Genomic DNA, 17913 nt, shown 5'->3' on the forward strand with positions numbered 1-17913 from the left:
AAGAAAAAGGAAGAACAAAGAAGAATTGACACATTTGAATTATGGTGTTGGTGAAGAAGATTGAATATACCCTATATCATGGACTGCCAGAAGAACAAATCTGTTCTGGAAGAAGTACAGCCAGAATGCTCCTTAGAAGTGAGAATGGGAAGACTCTGTCTTGCTTACTTTGGACATATTATCAGGAGGGACCAATCCCTAGAGAAGGACATCATGCTTGGTGAAGCAGAGGGTGAACGAAAAAGAGGAAGATCCTTAACAAGACGGATCGACACAATGGCTGCAACAATGGGCTCAAACATAGCAACAACTGTGAGGACGGTGCAGGTCAGGGCAGCATTTCCTTCTGTTGTACGTGGGGTTGCCAGAAGTTGGAACTGACTCAAAGGCACCTAACAACAACGACAATATATGCCTTCGCTGCCCTGTTCTGTGCCCTTAAGAAATGACCCTTCTATGTACTGTATCACCATGTCTCCCTTATCTGTTGGCTTCCATTAGGCCCAGATAGTGGAGGCCTGGCAGGACTTCTGAGGGCAGGAGTAGACAGAGGCCTGAGAGGTTCTTCCTCGTCTCTTCCTGCTTTGCCACCACATCTGGCAGTGGGTCTAACAGTGATTGCATCCCTCCCTAACTACAACTCTTGCCAGGCAGCCCCTCCTCCATGTCTCTCCACTTGCCCCTTCACCCCTAGGTGTGGTAAGGACTTCTCTCTCTTGCTGGTCTCTGAGTGTGTCAACACCTCCTCATCAGTTTCCTTAACTCTGCCCACACTTCTGGAAATAATCCTTCATTCTAGCTCCTCATTTCAATCACCTAGGGTGAAATTCTGCTTCCAGCCAGCACCCTGATAGATACACATAAAACTATCAAACACAGAGGAACCAAAGGGTACCCCAGAGGCTGTGTGTTTCAAGAAAAATGTAAAGGAAAAAAAATGTTTTCTTTAACACTCAATCTAGGAACTGCTTCTCTCACTTAGATTACGTGCCTGACTCTAGTGTAAACACTTGTCCAGATGCATAACAGTCTAAATCTATCTTTTAACCATACATTGGTGTTTTCAAAGGGACTTTTGATAATGAAACGAAAGAAAATTAAATTAAAAAACTAAAACTGAGGTAAAGAAGGAATTAATAAGCATAGTATGCTCAGGTTCAGATAAAGCCTGTCATCAAATGCCACTGGAATGTTTTATATCTTTTAATCAATTTCTTTGAGCTACAGCCATATTTTTTTCCTGGATAGTATTCTCTATTACATCTCTTTCCCATACTCTGTGGTCTAACAAGTTTGCCTTATTTCTGTTTCCCAAACATGCCAAACTTTGTCCCACCTTAGATCTTCTACTCCCTTTTCCCTTTGACAGGAAACTCTCTGCCCTCCCCACTCCAGCGAGAGATTCTCAAGACTGGTTTCTTCTTATCGTTCACATCTCAGTTTAAATGTTACCTCCTCAAAAGGCCTTCCTATCCCTGACCTCCCACTTCTTACCCCCATACTTTCTATCATACTCATTTGTTTTCTTTTAAAACACTTTATATTTTATAATACTAAATAGTTGATATTTAATTATTTGTGTGATTGCCATCTCTCATCCAGCAGAATGTAGACTCCATGAAAGCAGAGCTTACATTCTTTTATGATACACCTATAAATTACTTCACCAGGAACAATGACTGGCATACTAATAGTACCCACAACGTATTTATTGATGAATTGAATGAATGAATAAATTTTACATATCAGAAAAGGAGGCTCAGAGAGTTTAAGTATCTGGCCCCAAAACACACAGCTACAAAGTACAAAACTGAGATGTAAGCTAAAGCCAGGTTTCTAAGCATGGGGATATAGAAAAGCAATAGACTGGTCCAACTTACAGAAAGCTGGTCCCTCATTTCATGCCTTTGAATTATGGTGTTGGTGAAGAATATTGAATATACCATGGACTGCCAGAAGAACGAACAAATCTGTCTTGAAGAAGGATAGCCAGAATGCTCCTTAGAAGCAAGGATAGCTAGATTTCTTTGGACATGTTATTAGGAGGGACCAGTCCCTGGAGAAGGACATCATGCTTGGTAAACTGGAGGGTCATCAAAAAAGAGGAGGACCCTCAGTGAGATGGATTGATACAGGGGCTGCAACAATGGGCTCAAGTATAACCACCATTGTGAAGATGGTGCAGGACAGGGCAGTGTTTCATTCTGTTGTACACAGGGTTGCTAAGAGTCGGAACAGACTCAACGGCACCTAACGGCAACACAAGGTACTAAATAAAAGAGAATCAAACTTCTAGTCCAGAGCATATTGTGCTAGATTTCCAAGGCTTTCCTCTCTATTGACTGGAAGCAGACCACCCATCTCAAATCCCCACAGCCTTCTGAACGCCCAGAGTCTCCGTCATGGTTTGTGCTTACAGTAGGTATAGGACGGAGAGGTCTTCCAGGCCCCGAACATACTGACTGGCCATTGTTTCTAATCTGGAGGTAACAAAGGTTTCCATCTTCAGTTTTACAGCTTTCCTTTTCCGGACCTCTGCTTCCATTCTGCAGAAGGCAAGCTCTGGAATCTAGTCATTTAAACTTTATAATAATGAAAGAATACAACATATGTTCCCCTTCTCCAGTTTTTTACAAAGCATGCATAGAACAAGAATTAAGTCCAGGAAATTTCAGAATAACAGATTATCTGGTGTGGTTTAATTAATTTGTTTGTTTGATTGATTGGTTAGTTGTGGTTCTGGAACCCAGGGTTCAGAATATACGGAGAAAGAAAGCAGAATGTTCTGCCTCCTCCAGCCGTGATCGTGAACTTTCCACTTTCTGATGGTAAAAGACAGACAGACAAAGAGACAATGATAAGAAACAGATGAGGGTAAAAGAAGATACACACACACAAAACAAGAATAAAGACGAAGAAGCTGGAGGGTGGGCCAGAAGTATACTCTGCAGTGGACCACATCTGTCAGCAATTGGGAGAGGAATTAAAATTATCAAAAAGAATAAAATATAACGGCCTTCATTTCCCTCAAATCAGCAAACACAATTGTAACCTGTTTCTGTGCAAACACAGCTGTGGTTTGGAGATTACTAATCACTAAGTTTATATTTAGAGATTTTCTTTGGTCACGTGTGATTTCTTGGTTCCATGTGTTTGAGATACTAATAGCAATGACAAAAGAATTGCCAAAAAGGTAAGGGAGAAATCACCAATCAAAAGATGAACTCAAGGTAGATATTATAAAGACAAATTCCAAACAATAAAAAACAAATTTTGATAGACTTAACGGTGGTTTTAAAGGCGAGCTCGGCTGCTAACCAAAAGGTCAGCAGTTCAAATCTACCAGCTGCTCCTTGGAAATCTGATGGGGCAGTTCTACTCTGTCCTATAGGGTTGCTGTGAGTTGGAATTGACTCAGTGGCAACGGGTTTGGTTCTGGTTTTTGGTATATTTGCCTACAAAGGAAATATTGGCATTTGCTTTATAATTTTTTTTAAATTTCTATGTTTTCATTATATTTATTCAGAATCAACGTTTGCATTGTATTTCAGAAGGTAGAAGAGGATGGGGGCAAGAAGAGGTATCAAGCGGTAGGTGGTGAATTGATAAAAATTTAAGGATATTCAAAATTATTAAAAGAAAACACACAAAAAAGAATACTTCAGCTTCCTTTTCATACTGATTTTTAAAAATCAGGCTAATATTTGCTTGCCTAAAACCATAATTACTTTTTTAACATAGTGAAAGAACAGAGGACTTCAATTATTTCTTTAGAAAACTTGCTAATTCAGTAGGGAGAGCTAGCCGTACGTTAAAAGTCATTCAAACAAAGCTCCATGAGACTCAAATTAAAGAGTACTGAAGAGGGGCGAAAAATACTACAACACATAAAGGTCTCAGCTCTCATCAGTCTCTCACGCTCTTTAACTCACCAGGGGACAGTAACTGCAGTTCTCAAAGAGGGTCTATGTTCCCAGATGTTGAAGCTGGATTCATTGTGAATGCTTATCCCCCCTTCCTTCTCCACTTTGGGTCACTCTCTCCCGGCCTCTTAGAACATTCTCTCAATGTGATTTTTGTTGGACAAATGGTCTCATGTTTCTGGGAATTGGAAATGGATAGCATGAACACACAGCTCTGTGCCTCCAGACTCCAGCTGATTTATGCTCTGATCCTCACCCTCGCAGGCAAGGTAGTCTGTGGGCACCGTGAGCACCCTGCGTTCCGTGGTTGTGGCTCTGACTGTCGGCCTTCCCACCATAAACTTCTGTTTTTAGACGTTTATGACTCTGCTATAAAATGCTGCCTGGAGAGGAGTGGATCTTACAAAACCTTTTTAAGAGACTAAGAGAGGGCGAGAGAAAAAAAAAAAAAAAAGAAAAAACACCGACAAAAAATAAAATAAACTGTCTGTAATTTCAGACACTATCTAGTGCTTCTGGAACTTTGAAAAGCCTGTAATTGCGCTGTCCTGTGCACCCTACTGGCATTCAAATCAACGCTTTGAAGTTCAGCATTTTAAATATAAAATGAAGATTCTACTTTTACTTTGAAGCGATGGTTATCAAAGACGATTAATGTACAGTTTGCAAGTAAAATAGTAAGCGGGGGGGGGGTTTCTTTCCTGACAGAGGAATTTTCAGATCCCCTGAACATGGATCAGGGACCACATCTGGTGGTTAAGAGTGACTATGGTAATACTCAAAGTGAAGCCTGCTGAGTTATTCAGGTTTCATGATTCAAGATAAGTCATAACTTCAAGAGATATGTACAAAACTTTACCAGGCACAATTACAGGCTGGCTGTTCTCTCAATCAAATAATAATATTATTTTAATAATGCCCGTGGCATTGTGAACTCTCAGAGGAAGAAACAATTTGTGAAGCAATAATAATAGAATGGCTGATGCTACCACCGTTTGCTCTAATGTTGCAGGACAGCCGACATCAGAACCTGCCTTACCGTTATCATCAAAGGCTGTCTTCCCGCATGTTGCTACAGTCAAAAAAATAACAAAGTGATTTCACTCATTCATCATCGAAAATTTACTGAAGGTCAATTACATGTCAGACAACATTCTAGGTTCTGGAACATATATGAAGAAGAACAAGGAACGGTCTCTACCCTTGAGAGACAGGAAGGGAGATCGAGTCATCATTAGTACATTTTGAGAAAGTGGTACGGTATGATAGAAGCACCAACAAAAATCAATTCTACCTAGAAAATTTAGAGATGGCTTTAGCACAGTGGTGCTCAAATTGTTTTCTGGATCAGCAGTGTCAGCATTACCTGCGAACTTGTTAGAAATGCAAATTATTGAGTCCAACCCCAGACCTACTGAATCAGAAACTCTAGGAGGGGGAACAGCAATAAGCATTTTTATAGGCCTTCCAGATAATTCTGAGAACCAGCCCTAATGCCCTAAGGCAATGGTTCTCAAACTTTAGAGATCAACAGAGTCTAAAGGGTTTGATAATACACAGATTCCTGGGCCCCATCCTCCAGATTGCCGATTCAGTACACCTGGGATGAGTCCCAATCACTTGCATTTCTAGCAAGTTCCCAGGTGATACTGACGCTGCTGATCTGGGAACTATCCTTTGAGGACCACTGCCCCAAGGCTGCCATTGCATGTAATCCATTAACTTCTCTCACTAGCTGTGTACCGTCCTTCAACGAATTGAGAAAACAGCAACTCAAATCATCTCCGTTTTGTGGTTCAGAGAAGAAAGTCGCATTGAGAAAGGCTGAGTGAAAAAAGGGAAGGGATGGTATTTGAAAGAGAAGGAAAGCACATGCCGTAAAGGTCTTAAGGTGTGAATGATCAACATGTTGGAGAGATCAAGAAGTAGGAATTTGGGCAGATCTACTTACTTATGGTAGAGCTAAAATTAAGTTAATAACTCTTGCCCCATGCAATTACATACATCATATGAGATCCTGCTCTTCATAACTTATGGTCTAAGATACATGGAGAATGAAATACTTATAGTGTATTGGTTTCTGGCTTCTTACACAGTTGAGATAGATTCTATTTCCGTCTCAATTTCTTAGGCATAAGAAATCATTGTCTTGACTTCAACTTACGATTTCCTGTTCCAACAATATAGCACTTTCTGAAATTAGAAAATATATGATTTCGAGTACCAAAACCTAAGTTTCAGTATTAGAATGTGACTGCCAATAGTTCATGTTCAAACCTCAAAGTTTGCTTTGAGTTTAGCCATTCAGGGATTTCATAGAATGGTAATAGTACAATTAACCAACCACCCAAAAATTCACCCCAAAATGAAATATGCAGACATGATCCCTAACTTAATGGCAAGTGCAATCTTGTGGATAAGCACAGACATTAAGTAAACATATAAATAACTAATTGATTACAATTATGATAAATTACATTAAAAAAAAAAACAAGCAAACAACAAAAATAACTTTTACAGGAGCTGAACCAAGAGCACTTAACATTGTCTGAAGGCTGGGGTTGGAGGTTAGTGAAGGAAGGCTTCTTTGAAGAAAGGACATATAAGCCCACAGCTGGGGGATGATGAAGAAGCCAGGGAAACAGCAGTTTCCTGACTTGCACCCTTAGACACTTGGTAGGAAGAGACAAGGCCAGGAAGGTGAGAAAGGTCACGGATGCTGCTGAGGTCAGCAAGGCAAATCGCTGAGGCTGCATTGAAGAGTTGTAAGCAGCCCGCTGGCATGATCTGATTTGCATTTTTAAGGGAACGTTACTGCTGCTATATATGAAACGCACTGGAGGAGGGAGAGGCTGCATTTGGATCAGGCACATGATTATTTAAAATCCCCACCCTTCACCACTCTAAAGACAATAATCTTGTTAAGTTGTATCACTTCATGGTATCCTATGCTATGATTATAGTTTTGCCTTTTACAATGTATACTACTTGGCTCTGCACTTAAAGAAGAATATGCTTCATTTTAAGCAAACTCTATGTCCAGAAAAGATAAATGGAAAAGAAATGAATAACTCAATCTTTGTAGCAAAAAAAAATTCTGTTTTAAAAACATCACTACACGTTGTCTTAGAAAATATGTTCTCTTGATGAATTTGAAATACGTTCGTTTCTCAGTAGGAGATCAAATGAGGGAGAAACTAATTTGTTACAGAAGAGTTTTCTTTTTGAGGGGTGGGATTGGGGAGAAGAAGAACTAAAGGAAGTTGTGCGTTGTGTAAATTGAAACATATCAGTCGTTTCAGTGATAGTCAAACCTCCAACAGCAGATTGTACACATTCAAGGACTCATTAGGCAAAATTCAGAGACTTAGCTCTGCCTTGATCATAAAAATCAACAGTCATCAGTGTTCTAAAGCCTGAATGTCTCATAAATACATTCAAATCAGGGAGATTTTCTTCATTCTGCTTATTTCTAATCAAACTATCAAGTACCTTGCACATACGTCTACTGGTTGTGTATAAACTATTGTGGGGAATAAAAAGAATTTTAAGACATGGTCCTTGACCTTAAGGAAGTCAAGTTAGAGATCAGTTTGCATTTACAATACAATTTGTTATCTTCCAAGATGGGTTAACAGAAGTTGGTTTGGAATGGTTTTCCATGTCATAGCAGGGTTCATTCTAGGTGGACAACCTGTTTGCAATGGGCTGACTTCAGATGTGGCACATAACATCCTTCCATCCATCTATGTCAGGTTAGCTGGAGACGCACATAAAGGCACCAAACCATGGAGACAAGGCTTTTGCTTTGCATCTTTCTTATGGAGAAAAGCAGTTGCTTTTTCTCTGTGGTTCTTTTCGCTTTGTTTTTCATGAAAGCACAGCAGGTACAACCATTTTAACTTCATTTCTGGCCGTGATCCTCTTTTGTAAACATTCCCTTAAAGTTAAAATGAAAACTACTCTTCCTTTTCCAACAATGAAAGAAGAGCAATTTGCTTTTTTTCCTGTCCTTCTCAAAACATCGAAAACACACAGCTAGGCTCTGCTAAACGCAAACACCCTCTTGACCTCCCCTTATATTATTGGGTTCCTTGGGACTTCCCAACAATTCATGTTTCTCTAAACCTTTCCTCTCGTCTCCTTGCTGAGAAATTCTACCAACTCTCTTCTTGGTAAAGCAGTGCAAAAACATTTGGATGCTTTGTTCACCACCTGGGCTCTTTTGCTTTGGGGTTCTGGGCATTTATTTTCCCCCACAGAAACTGGCAGCATCTGATTGTGTTGATCTACAGGCACAGACAGGCCTGGGAACTGAGTATGCATATCATTATGACTCAAGACACATATAAACATTCTATGTACATATTTTAGCAAGCACACTGTATTTATAATTACATCGGAATTCTTTGGCTGGAAGCAAAGATACAAACAGAGATACTTTTATAAAGCTCCTGTTTTTTTGTTAGTTTTTTTCTGCATATTCTCTCACTTTGGGCCCTAATACTAGAAACAAATAGAATTAAAAGGGAACAATGAGGATGGAATTTAAACAGAGCAAGTGATTTACCTGGCAAAGCCAACTCCTCTGCTGACTCCATTAGCGTCTCTTAGTATTCTTGTGGAAATGACATGTCCAAAGGGTTTCAGCATATTCTCAAGTTCCTGCTCATCCATAGAAATGGGGAGGTTTGAGATGTATAGGTTTGTTGGGTCTTGCTCTTGTTGCTAAGGGAAGGAAAGAAACAAATGCAGTTAAGTTCTGGATACTGAAAAACTTATTGCACAAACAGATACACTTTTGCTTAAACTGTAATCAAGATTCCATTCTCCAACATGTTCTTGAAAGTGCTTTCACTAGGGGCACTACTTTTCCCCAAATTTTCTTCTAGCTCAAAATGTTTGTCACAGAAAGAATATCTTCCAGGAAAGCCAGCTCTTTGTCCAGCCTTCCCTGGCAAAAGCTTATAAACTTGCTGCAATTTAACTAAGGTACACATACATATTCTTCTCTTTTAACACTAAAGACTACTTCTGCTACTAACACTCTTAATTACAACCAGCCCTAGTTACTAACGTTCTATTTAGTGCATGCACATAACATGCTAGGCATTGTTCTAAGCACTTACTTCATTTGATATTCCCAATAAATATTAGTTCTTATTTTAGAGATGGCAAAGTTGATTCCTAACTTGTCCAAGTTGCACAGCTGGTAAGTGTCAAAACCAGGCCTGAATGCTAGGCCTTTCATCAAAGTCCACGGTCTTGACCACTCTGCTCTACTGCCTTCCAGTAGACCAACGGTTCTCAAAGTGTGGTCCCCAGAACAGAATCATCAGCATCACTGGGAAATTGTTAGAAATGTAGATTCTCTGGCCCCATCTCAGACCTACAGAATCAGAAACTCTGTGGATGGGGCCCAGCAATCTGTTTTGACGAGCTCTACAGAGGTGATTCTGATGACCGCTCAGGGTTGAGGATCACTGCCATAGGTCACACACGAATATTACAGAGGAATGAGAGTAGGGTGTCTACATTTCCTGATTCAGTAGCAACACTGTTTAAGTAGGCTTTGTTTAATAGAATGGGGATGAAACCACAATTGCTGATATTTATAAGCGTACAGATGTTCTCTATTTTATACAGTGAATTGATAAGTTGAAAATAAGTTGTATATTTACTTCAGAATAAAAATATAGCCATAAACTTGATATGATTAAACAGCTGATATTAAAACATTATCAGATACTTAGCTGAACCATTATATTTTGATGAAAATAACAACCTTAACTTCAGAGAAAATAATGAGATTAAATTGGAAAAAGACACTCTGCAGTCCATGGGAAATTACATTATGTAATAGCAAGATACCTTTTGTGAAGAGTTGTGTTATATTATGTAGAAAATTCAAGGTTTTAGGTACAATAAAAATACACAGTAAGCAAGATCTCAAATATTAATTCAGGTTAAGGATCAATTTTGGTATGCAACTAAATTTCATTATTTTTAACACCTCTAAATGTTTAGGCAGGTCATAATATTTTTTATTAAGCTCTGAGATGAATAAATTCTATAATTAGGTTCATTTTTTAAACATAACTTAGTCTTAAATTTTCTTTTTTTATCATCATGGAAAATAGCAAAAAATAAACAGATGTAATCAATCTGAAAAAGAACTACAGCTTTTGTATTCAGGAATAATACAGAAGCAGAAACAGTACAGCTAAAGCCAGTTTCTCTCTCTCTCTCTCTCTCTCTCTCACACACACACACACACACACACACACACACACACACACATTTCACTATGGTATGACCCTAACAAGAAAAAAAGATATAATATTACCCTTCCTAAATGATTATAATCTTATTTTTTGGCTGGAATAGTGGGGGGAAAAAAAAAAAAAAGAGAGAGAGAACTTTCAGATATAGAATAAGGAACCTTATGCACATACAATTTTTAACTTTTCTAGTACTTTACTATCCATCATTTAACTTTAATCTCCACGTTGTCACTTGAAAGGTAGCTTGGCAAATATTATGACACTTACTGGATAATGAGGAAACAGAGGCATGAGAGAGTCATCACTTTGCCCAAAAACAATCCAATAATTAGTGACAGGGCTAGAATTCAATTTAGCAACCAAGTTTCTTGTCTAGCTAGCTATATTTCCCATCAGCCCAATGTTTGCTGTGCTTCAATCATTCGTATCTCATCTTAGAAATTCTTACCAGGTATGCACTATTATTTACTAAATAAGATTTCTTTCAATCAGTACACCTTTGGGGGTTAAATAAATCTATTTTAAAAGAAAACATTATGTTCCCACCATTACTGCAAAGCCAGTGTTGCTTGTCATAAACAGACAATTGCAAAAATAGCAAATAAATCAATTGTTTTGAAATTATAGGTAGATTTGTTTTTTCTTTTTTTTGCAGAGGGCTTTGAGTCTCATGGTTGACCTTCTCTTTGTTACAAAGGTGATCTGTAAGGAAGAGAGGTGTTAGAAGCACACTAGCACCACGCTGAGTTTTTCTTCTGGGAAGAAATCAGGCCTACAAGAGAACTGGGAAAGGAACAGATGTCTTATGTTGTGACTGCCAGGTCCTATACACCCAGACCTACTCAGGTTCCATGAGAGACACATGTCTCACAGCCTGCCGTAACCCAGAGCTTCCCAACGAGTGAATCACAGCATAATGCAGTTGCATAAATGGGTTGCAAAGGGTCCAGCATTCTGCAATCCTCAGCCCTCAGTCAGGCTAAACAACCACACGCAACCTTCCCCCTTACCACGGGTACTGTACAGATCTTACCATTTTCTCTGAGCAGCAGTGTACTGGTTTATCCTGATTCAAATCCATTTCCAAAGTCCCTAAGTGTGGAACGCATAGCAGTTTCTCAAAATGATATGTAATAATTACATAGAGCTTAGTAAATTAAAAAAAAAAAAATGCTCAGTAAACTATACTCATCTCTAAATCTAAATTTAAACAGCAAGGCCAACTTCTGAATTTGTACTCACAGTGACGATATAGCATTGGGTGGGATTAGTCCTTAATTTGTATTTGCAGAGAGAATATACAGTTGAGTTGTTGTTTGGTGCCATCGAGTCAGTTCCAATTCATTGTGACCCTATGACAACAGAACAAAACATAGTTGCAGCCACTGTGTCAATCCATCTCATTGAGGGTCTTCCTCTTTCTCACTGACCTTCCACTTTACCAAGCATGATATCCTTCTCCAGGGACTGGTTCCTCATGATAATATGTCCAAAGTACATGAGACAAAGTCTTACCATCCTTGCTTCAAAGGAGCATTCTGGCTGTACTTCTTCTAAGACAGACTTCTTTGTTCTTCTGGCAGTCCATGGCATATTCAATATTCTTTGTCAACACTATAATTTAAAGGCATCAATTCTTCTTTGGTCTCCCTTATTCATTGTCCTGCTCTTGCATACATGTGAGGTGACTGAAAACACCACAGTTTGGGTTAGGCTCACCTTAGAACTCAAAATGACATCTTTGCTTTTCAACACTTTGAAGAGGTCTTTTGCAACAGATTTGCCCAATGCAATACGTCATTTGCTTTCTTGACTCCCTGCTTCCATGGGTGTTGATTGCTGATCCAAGTAAAATGAAATCCTTGACAACTTCAATCTTTTCTCCGTTTATCGTGATGTTGCTTACTGGTCCAGTTGTGAGGATTTTTGTTTTCTTTATGTTGAGGTGTAATCCATACTGAAGGCCATGGTCTTTGAACTTCATCAGTAAGTGCTTCAGGTCCTCTTCACTTTCAGCAAGCAAGGTTGTGTCATCTGCATATCAAAGGTTGTTAATGAGCCTTCCACCAATCCTGCTGGTCTTTTCTCTCTTCATACAGTCCAGCTTCTCAGATTATTAGCTCAGCATACAAACTGAAGAAGTATAGTGAAAGGATACAACCCTGACACACACCTTTCCTGATTTTAAACCATGAAGTATCCCCTTGTTCTGTTAAAATGACTGCTTCTTGGTCTATACACACATTCCGCATGAGCACAATGAAATGTTCTGGAATTTCCATTCTTGGTAATGTTATCCACAATTTCTTATGACCCACACAGTCGGATACCTTTGTATAGTCAATAAAACACAGGTAAACATCTTTCTGGTATTCTTAGCTTTCAGCCAACATCCATCTGACAGCAGCAATGATATCCTTCGTTCCATGTCCTCCTCTGAATCCGACTTGAATTTCTGGCAGTTCCCTGTCAATGTACTGCTGCAACCATTTTTGAATTATCTTCAGCAACATTTTACTTGTGTGTGATATTAATGATACTGTTCAATAATTTCTGCATTCTGTTGGATCACCTTTCTTTGGAATGGGCACAAATATGGATCTCTTTCAGTGGGTTGGCCAGGTAGCTGTGTTCCAAATTTCTTGGCATAGACAAGTGAGCACCTCCAGTGCTGCATTCATTTGCTGAAACATCTCAGCTGGTGTTCTGTCTATCCCTGGAGTCTTGTCTTTTGCCAATGCCTTCAGTGCAGCTTGGACTTCTTTTAGTACCATCAGTTCTTGATCATATGCTACCTCCTGAAATGGTTGAACACTGACCAATTCTTTATGGCACAGTGACTCTGTGTATTCTTTCCATCTTCTTTTGATGCTTCCTGCATCGTTCAATATTTTCCACGTAGAATCCTTCAAAATTGCAACTCGAGGCTTGAATGTTTCCTTCAGTTCTTTCAGCTTGAGAAATGCCAAGCGTGTTCTTTCCTTTTGTTTTTCTAACTCCAGGTCTTTCTACACTTCATTATAATACTTTCTTTGTCTTCTCAAAACAACCTTTGAAATCTTCCATTCAGTTCTTTTAGCTCATCATTTCTTCCATTCGCTTTAGCTACTCTACATTCAAGAGTAAGTTTCAGAGGCTCTTCCAACATCCATGTTGGTCTTTTTTTCTTTCCTGTCTTTTTAATGACCTTTTGTTTTCTTCGTGTATGCTGTCCTTGATGTCGTCCTACAACTTGTTTGGTCTTCAGTCATTAGTGCTCAAAGCATCAAATGCATTCTTGAGATGGTCTCCAAATTCAAGTGGGATATACCCAAAGTCATATTTTGGTTCTCATGGACTTGTTTTAATTATCTTCAGCTTCAACTTAAACTTGCCTATGAGCAATGGATGGTCTGCTCCACAGTTGGCCCCCGGCCTTGTTCTAACTAATGATACTGAGCTTTTCCATAGGCTCTTTCCACAGATATAGTCGATTTGATTTCTGGATTTTCCATCCGGTGAGGTCCACATATACAGTACCTGTTTAGACTGTTGAAAAAAGGTATTTGCAAAATTCTGTCATGTGATCTCTGGCGTTGTTTCTATCACCAAGGCCATATTTTCCAATTACAGATCCTTCTTCTCTGCTTCCAACCTTCGTATTCAAATCACCAGTAATTAGCAATGCATCTTGATTGCATGTTTTATCAATTTCAGACTGCAGAAGTTGGTAAAAATCGTGAATTTCCTCATCTTTGGCATTAGTGGTTAGTGTGTAAATTTGAATGGTAGTCATATTCACTGGTCTTCCTTGTACGCGTATGGATATTATCCTACCACTGACAGCATTATACTTCAGGATAGATCTTCAAATGTTCTTTTTGATGATGAATGGGACACCATTCCTTTTCAATCTGTCATTCCTAGCATAGTAGACCATATGACTGTCCGATTCAAAATGGCCAATACCATTCCATTTCCGCTTACTAATGCCTAGGATATCAATCTTCAAGCATTCCATTTTTGACAACTTCCAATTTTCCTATATTCATTTTGTACATTCTATGCTCTGATTCCTAATGGATATCTGCAGCTGTTTATTCTTATTTTGAGTCATGCCACATAAGCAAAGGAAGGTCCCTAAAGCTTTATTCTATCCATATCATTACGGCTGAGTCTACTCTGAGGAGGCAGCTCTTCTCCAGTTGCATTTTGAGTGCCTTCCAACCTGAGGGGCTCATCTTCTGGCACGATATCAGACAATGTTCCACGGCTATTCCTAAGGTTTTTACTGGCCAAGTTTTTGAGAAGTAGACCTCCAGGTCCTTCTTCCTAGTCTGCCTTAGTCTGGAAACTACGCTGAAACCTGTCTACCATGGATGACCCTGCTGGCATTTGAAATATCGGTGGCATAGCTTTAAGCAACACGCAAGCCACCACAGTAAGACCAACTGTCATACGTGTGGTGGATAGCTTTGGGTTGTTGTTGTTAGGTGCCATTGATTCAGTTCCTACTCATAGCAACCCTATGGACAACAAAATGAAACACTGCCTGGTCCTGTGTCACCTCACAGCACTATGTCGGGTAGTGTTATTTATTAAGTAATTCTCTCCTTCGAAATACAGAATTACTCTTGAATATATTTGTTGTCTTGACAAGAGCATATAACTTCTGTATAGAATAAACTTGAAAATAGTATATACATCTATATTTTTATTTTTTAATTGTATTTACTTATCAAGTTATGGAAGTGGATGGTCACTTTCAAAAGGTCCATTGACACTATGAACCTAAGAGCTCTTTCCTTTCAATGTTTCAGGAAAATTTCTCATGCAATGACTACAATCCAAAAGACCTTTTTAAAAATCATTTTAAAGTTAAATATTCATGAACATTTAGCTCCAGAATGGACCTAAGGAAGCATCTTGTCCAATCTGATCATTTAACAGATGAAAAATACAGAAGCCATACGATTGATTATGACTTTCCCAAGGCCACCCAATTAGCAAAAGTCCAGAAATAGAGCCCACATGCTTTTATACTTGGTCAAGTATTCTTTCCAATTCATGACATTGTCGTCTTAAAGTCCAGTGACAACAGGTTATGGCTTAAAGGAATATTTGTACCGACAAAAATAAATTATCTCTGAATTCCTTGTTCTATTCACTTTTACCTATTCATCAATTAGCTTTATCTACAGACTTAAGGCTATGAGAAAGAGCTCCTAGCCCTAGTCAGCACTCTGCACATAGCCACTGAATGAATATACTGTGGCATACACTAGTTTGTAAAAGTATACAACTACAATTCATACAGCTATTACATTTAATTGACCATGTCACCATAAGTAAATCACCCATTTTGATCTGTTTCTTCATCTTTTCATCTGTATAAGGATTTCTTGATTTATTATTTAGTTTTGTCAACAGCTCATGAAAAAATTAGAAGAGATACATATCTTCTCCATTGTTAATGGAAGCAGAGGCTTATCACTTCACTAAGAATATGTAAATAATTTTATTTCCCCTGAAATGGCTTCCCTTTCCTTGGGTTCCTTCGTAAATGTAAACTGCCAAATTAAGATGTATTGTCACTCATTTGTTTTTAAGAAGTTTAAGACAACTGCAGAACTTCAGAACACTTCAATATAGCTAAGCAAATGAGTATATGCATAGAGAACAAACCTGTGGCCCATATCTAGACCAAAGGTTATGTCTGGGTCTGTGTTTCTTGGGCATGCATTATGACTATTATTTGAAATTGATTCTGATAAAGGCTGTTAGTCGAACACTACGCAACTTAACAACAGTCTGATAATACTTATATTTCAGGAAAATACAACTACACATCCAGGAAATAGTTACTGGCATTAAATAGAGAAGTTAGAGCAGTGTTTTCAAGTTACCTGGGGTAAGGACCATTTTTTATTCCAATCTGCCGTGAACCAGTATTTTGTAAAAGACAATACGAATGAATTAATAGAAAATAAAAAGATTTACAAAAATATGGTTGGCAGTTTGAATCTAGAAGCAGCTCCTTGGAAACCCTATGGGGGCAGTTCTACTCTGTCCTATAGGGTCGCTATGGGTCGGAATCGATTCAATGGCAACGGGTTTGGTTTTTTGGTTTTGGTATTTAGTAAGTACTACATCAGGACTCATGGGGGCAGTGGTGGTTCAGTGGTAGCATTCTCGCTTCCTTGCAAGAGACCCTCATGCACAGTCACCACCCATCTGTCAGTGGAGGCTTACAGGTTGCTCTGATACTGAACGGGTTTCAGTGGAGCTTCCAGACTAAGATGGACTGGGAAGACAGACCTGGCAATCTACTTCTGAAAATCAGCCAATAAAACCCTACAGATCACAATGGTCCACTCTGCAACAGGTCGTGGAGATAGTACAGGACCAGGTAGCATTTTGTTATGTTGTACATGGGGTCTTCATGACTCGGGGTGGGGGGACTGACTTTACAGCAGCTAACAGCAACAACAAGACCTGAGGACTCAAATAACAGCCTCTGACTCCATGCTCCCATTGCTGTGAATGCCCCTCAGCTAATGATCTTGCTGCTGCTTTCATACCCATGAGGACTGACCCAGTTCTCAAGATCCAGTTCTCCTGGGTTCCCATTCCTATCTCAAAATGGCAACCCTGCAGAATACTGGGAGGAAGGAAGAGACACAGGGATGAGAGCAGAAGGTGGGGGCAGTCTTTAAAGTGGAAGAAAAAGTAGGAGTTAATCTCAAAAGGACCAGAGAGCAGAGCTATCTCAGGTATGAAACCCCCACTGACGTATCACCTTTGACTGACATTCTGGAAAGAAGGTGAAGGCCTTGGACAATGTGTTGGGAGATGTGGATGTGGAGAGAAAAACCTCATCCCCTGACCAAGATGCAGGAGAGTTGCACTATGTGAGGACTGGCATTCTGATGTTTAAGGAGGACCCTCACGTTCAAAAAACATAGGAAGCACAGTGGTTGTCATGGATATTATGAATAAGTGCAGAGGAAAATTGCTTGTACCTCAAAGGCCTCCTCTACCAGAAAGCTGAGAAGTAGAGAGAAAGTTGAAAACTGATATAAAAGAGAGAAGCGAGCAGAGAGACAGGGGGACCTCATACCACCAAGAAAGTAGTGCCAAGAGAAGAGCGTGTCCTTTGGACTTGGGGTTCCTGTGCTGAGAAGTTCCTAGACCAGGGAAAGACTGATGACAAGGACTTTCCTGTAGAGCCAACAGCGAAAGTCTTCCTCTGGAGCTGATGTCCTGAATTTGGACTTCTAACTTACTAGACTGTGAAAGAATAAATTTCAGTTTGTTGAAGACAAAAAAAAAAAAAAAAGATTTGAAAAATATAAGCCCTTACTTTTTATTATTATATTTAACAGACACAAAATTACATTTTAGATTTGATGCCATGTTAATACCAAATTATTATAAAAGGTTTTAATTGATTACTCAAACTCCTATACTTAGTGCGGACAAGTAACAGTTTGTGGACTAAACTTTAAGTAGCACTGTTTTAGGGAACTTTCCTATTTTTTCCCTGTAACATAACTCCTGCGGGTCACAGTAGGCTATTGATTCTTCTTTCTTTTTATATTACCAAGTCCTTTTTTTTTTTTTTCTATTTTGTTGTATTTCAGGTGAAGGCTTACAGAACAAATAGTTTCTCATGAAACAGTAGTACACATGTTGTTTTATGACATTGGTTAACAACCCCACAACAT

At 39.0% G+C, this 17913-nt stretch overlaps 1 protein-coding gene across 4 annotated transcripts in view; it reads right to left on the reverse strand.

The window, feature by feature from the left end:
• The window catches only part of RBMS3 (RNA binding motif single stranded interacting protein 3), an 827213-nt gene that overhangs the window by 315718 nt on the left and 493582 nt on the right, over positions 1 to 17913 (reverse strand). For all 4 annotated transcript variants that reach the window (XM_004377362.3, XM_004377363.2, XM_004377360.2 and 1 more), the window contains exon 5: positions 8494 to 8651. In XM_004377362.3, the coding sequence (XP_004377419.1) occupies positions 8494 to 8651 (158 nt within the window). The remainder of the gene's footprint in view (positions 1 to 8493; positions 8652 to 17913) is intronic.

This window comes from Trichechus manatus, unplaced genomic scaffold (genome assembly GCF_000243295.1).
Source record: "Trichechus manatus latirostris isolate Lorelei unplaced genomic scaffold, TriManLat1.0 scaffold00049, whole genome shotgun sequence".
In the NCBI taxonomy this organism is placed as follows: Eukaryota; Metazoa; Chordata; class Mammalia; order Sirenia; family Trichechidae; genus Trichechus; species Trichechus manatus.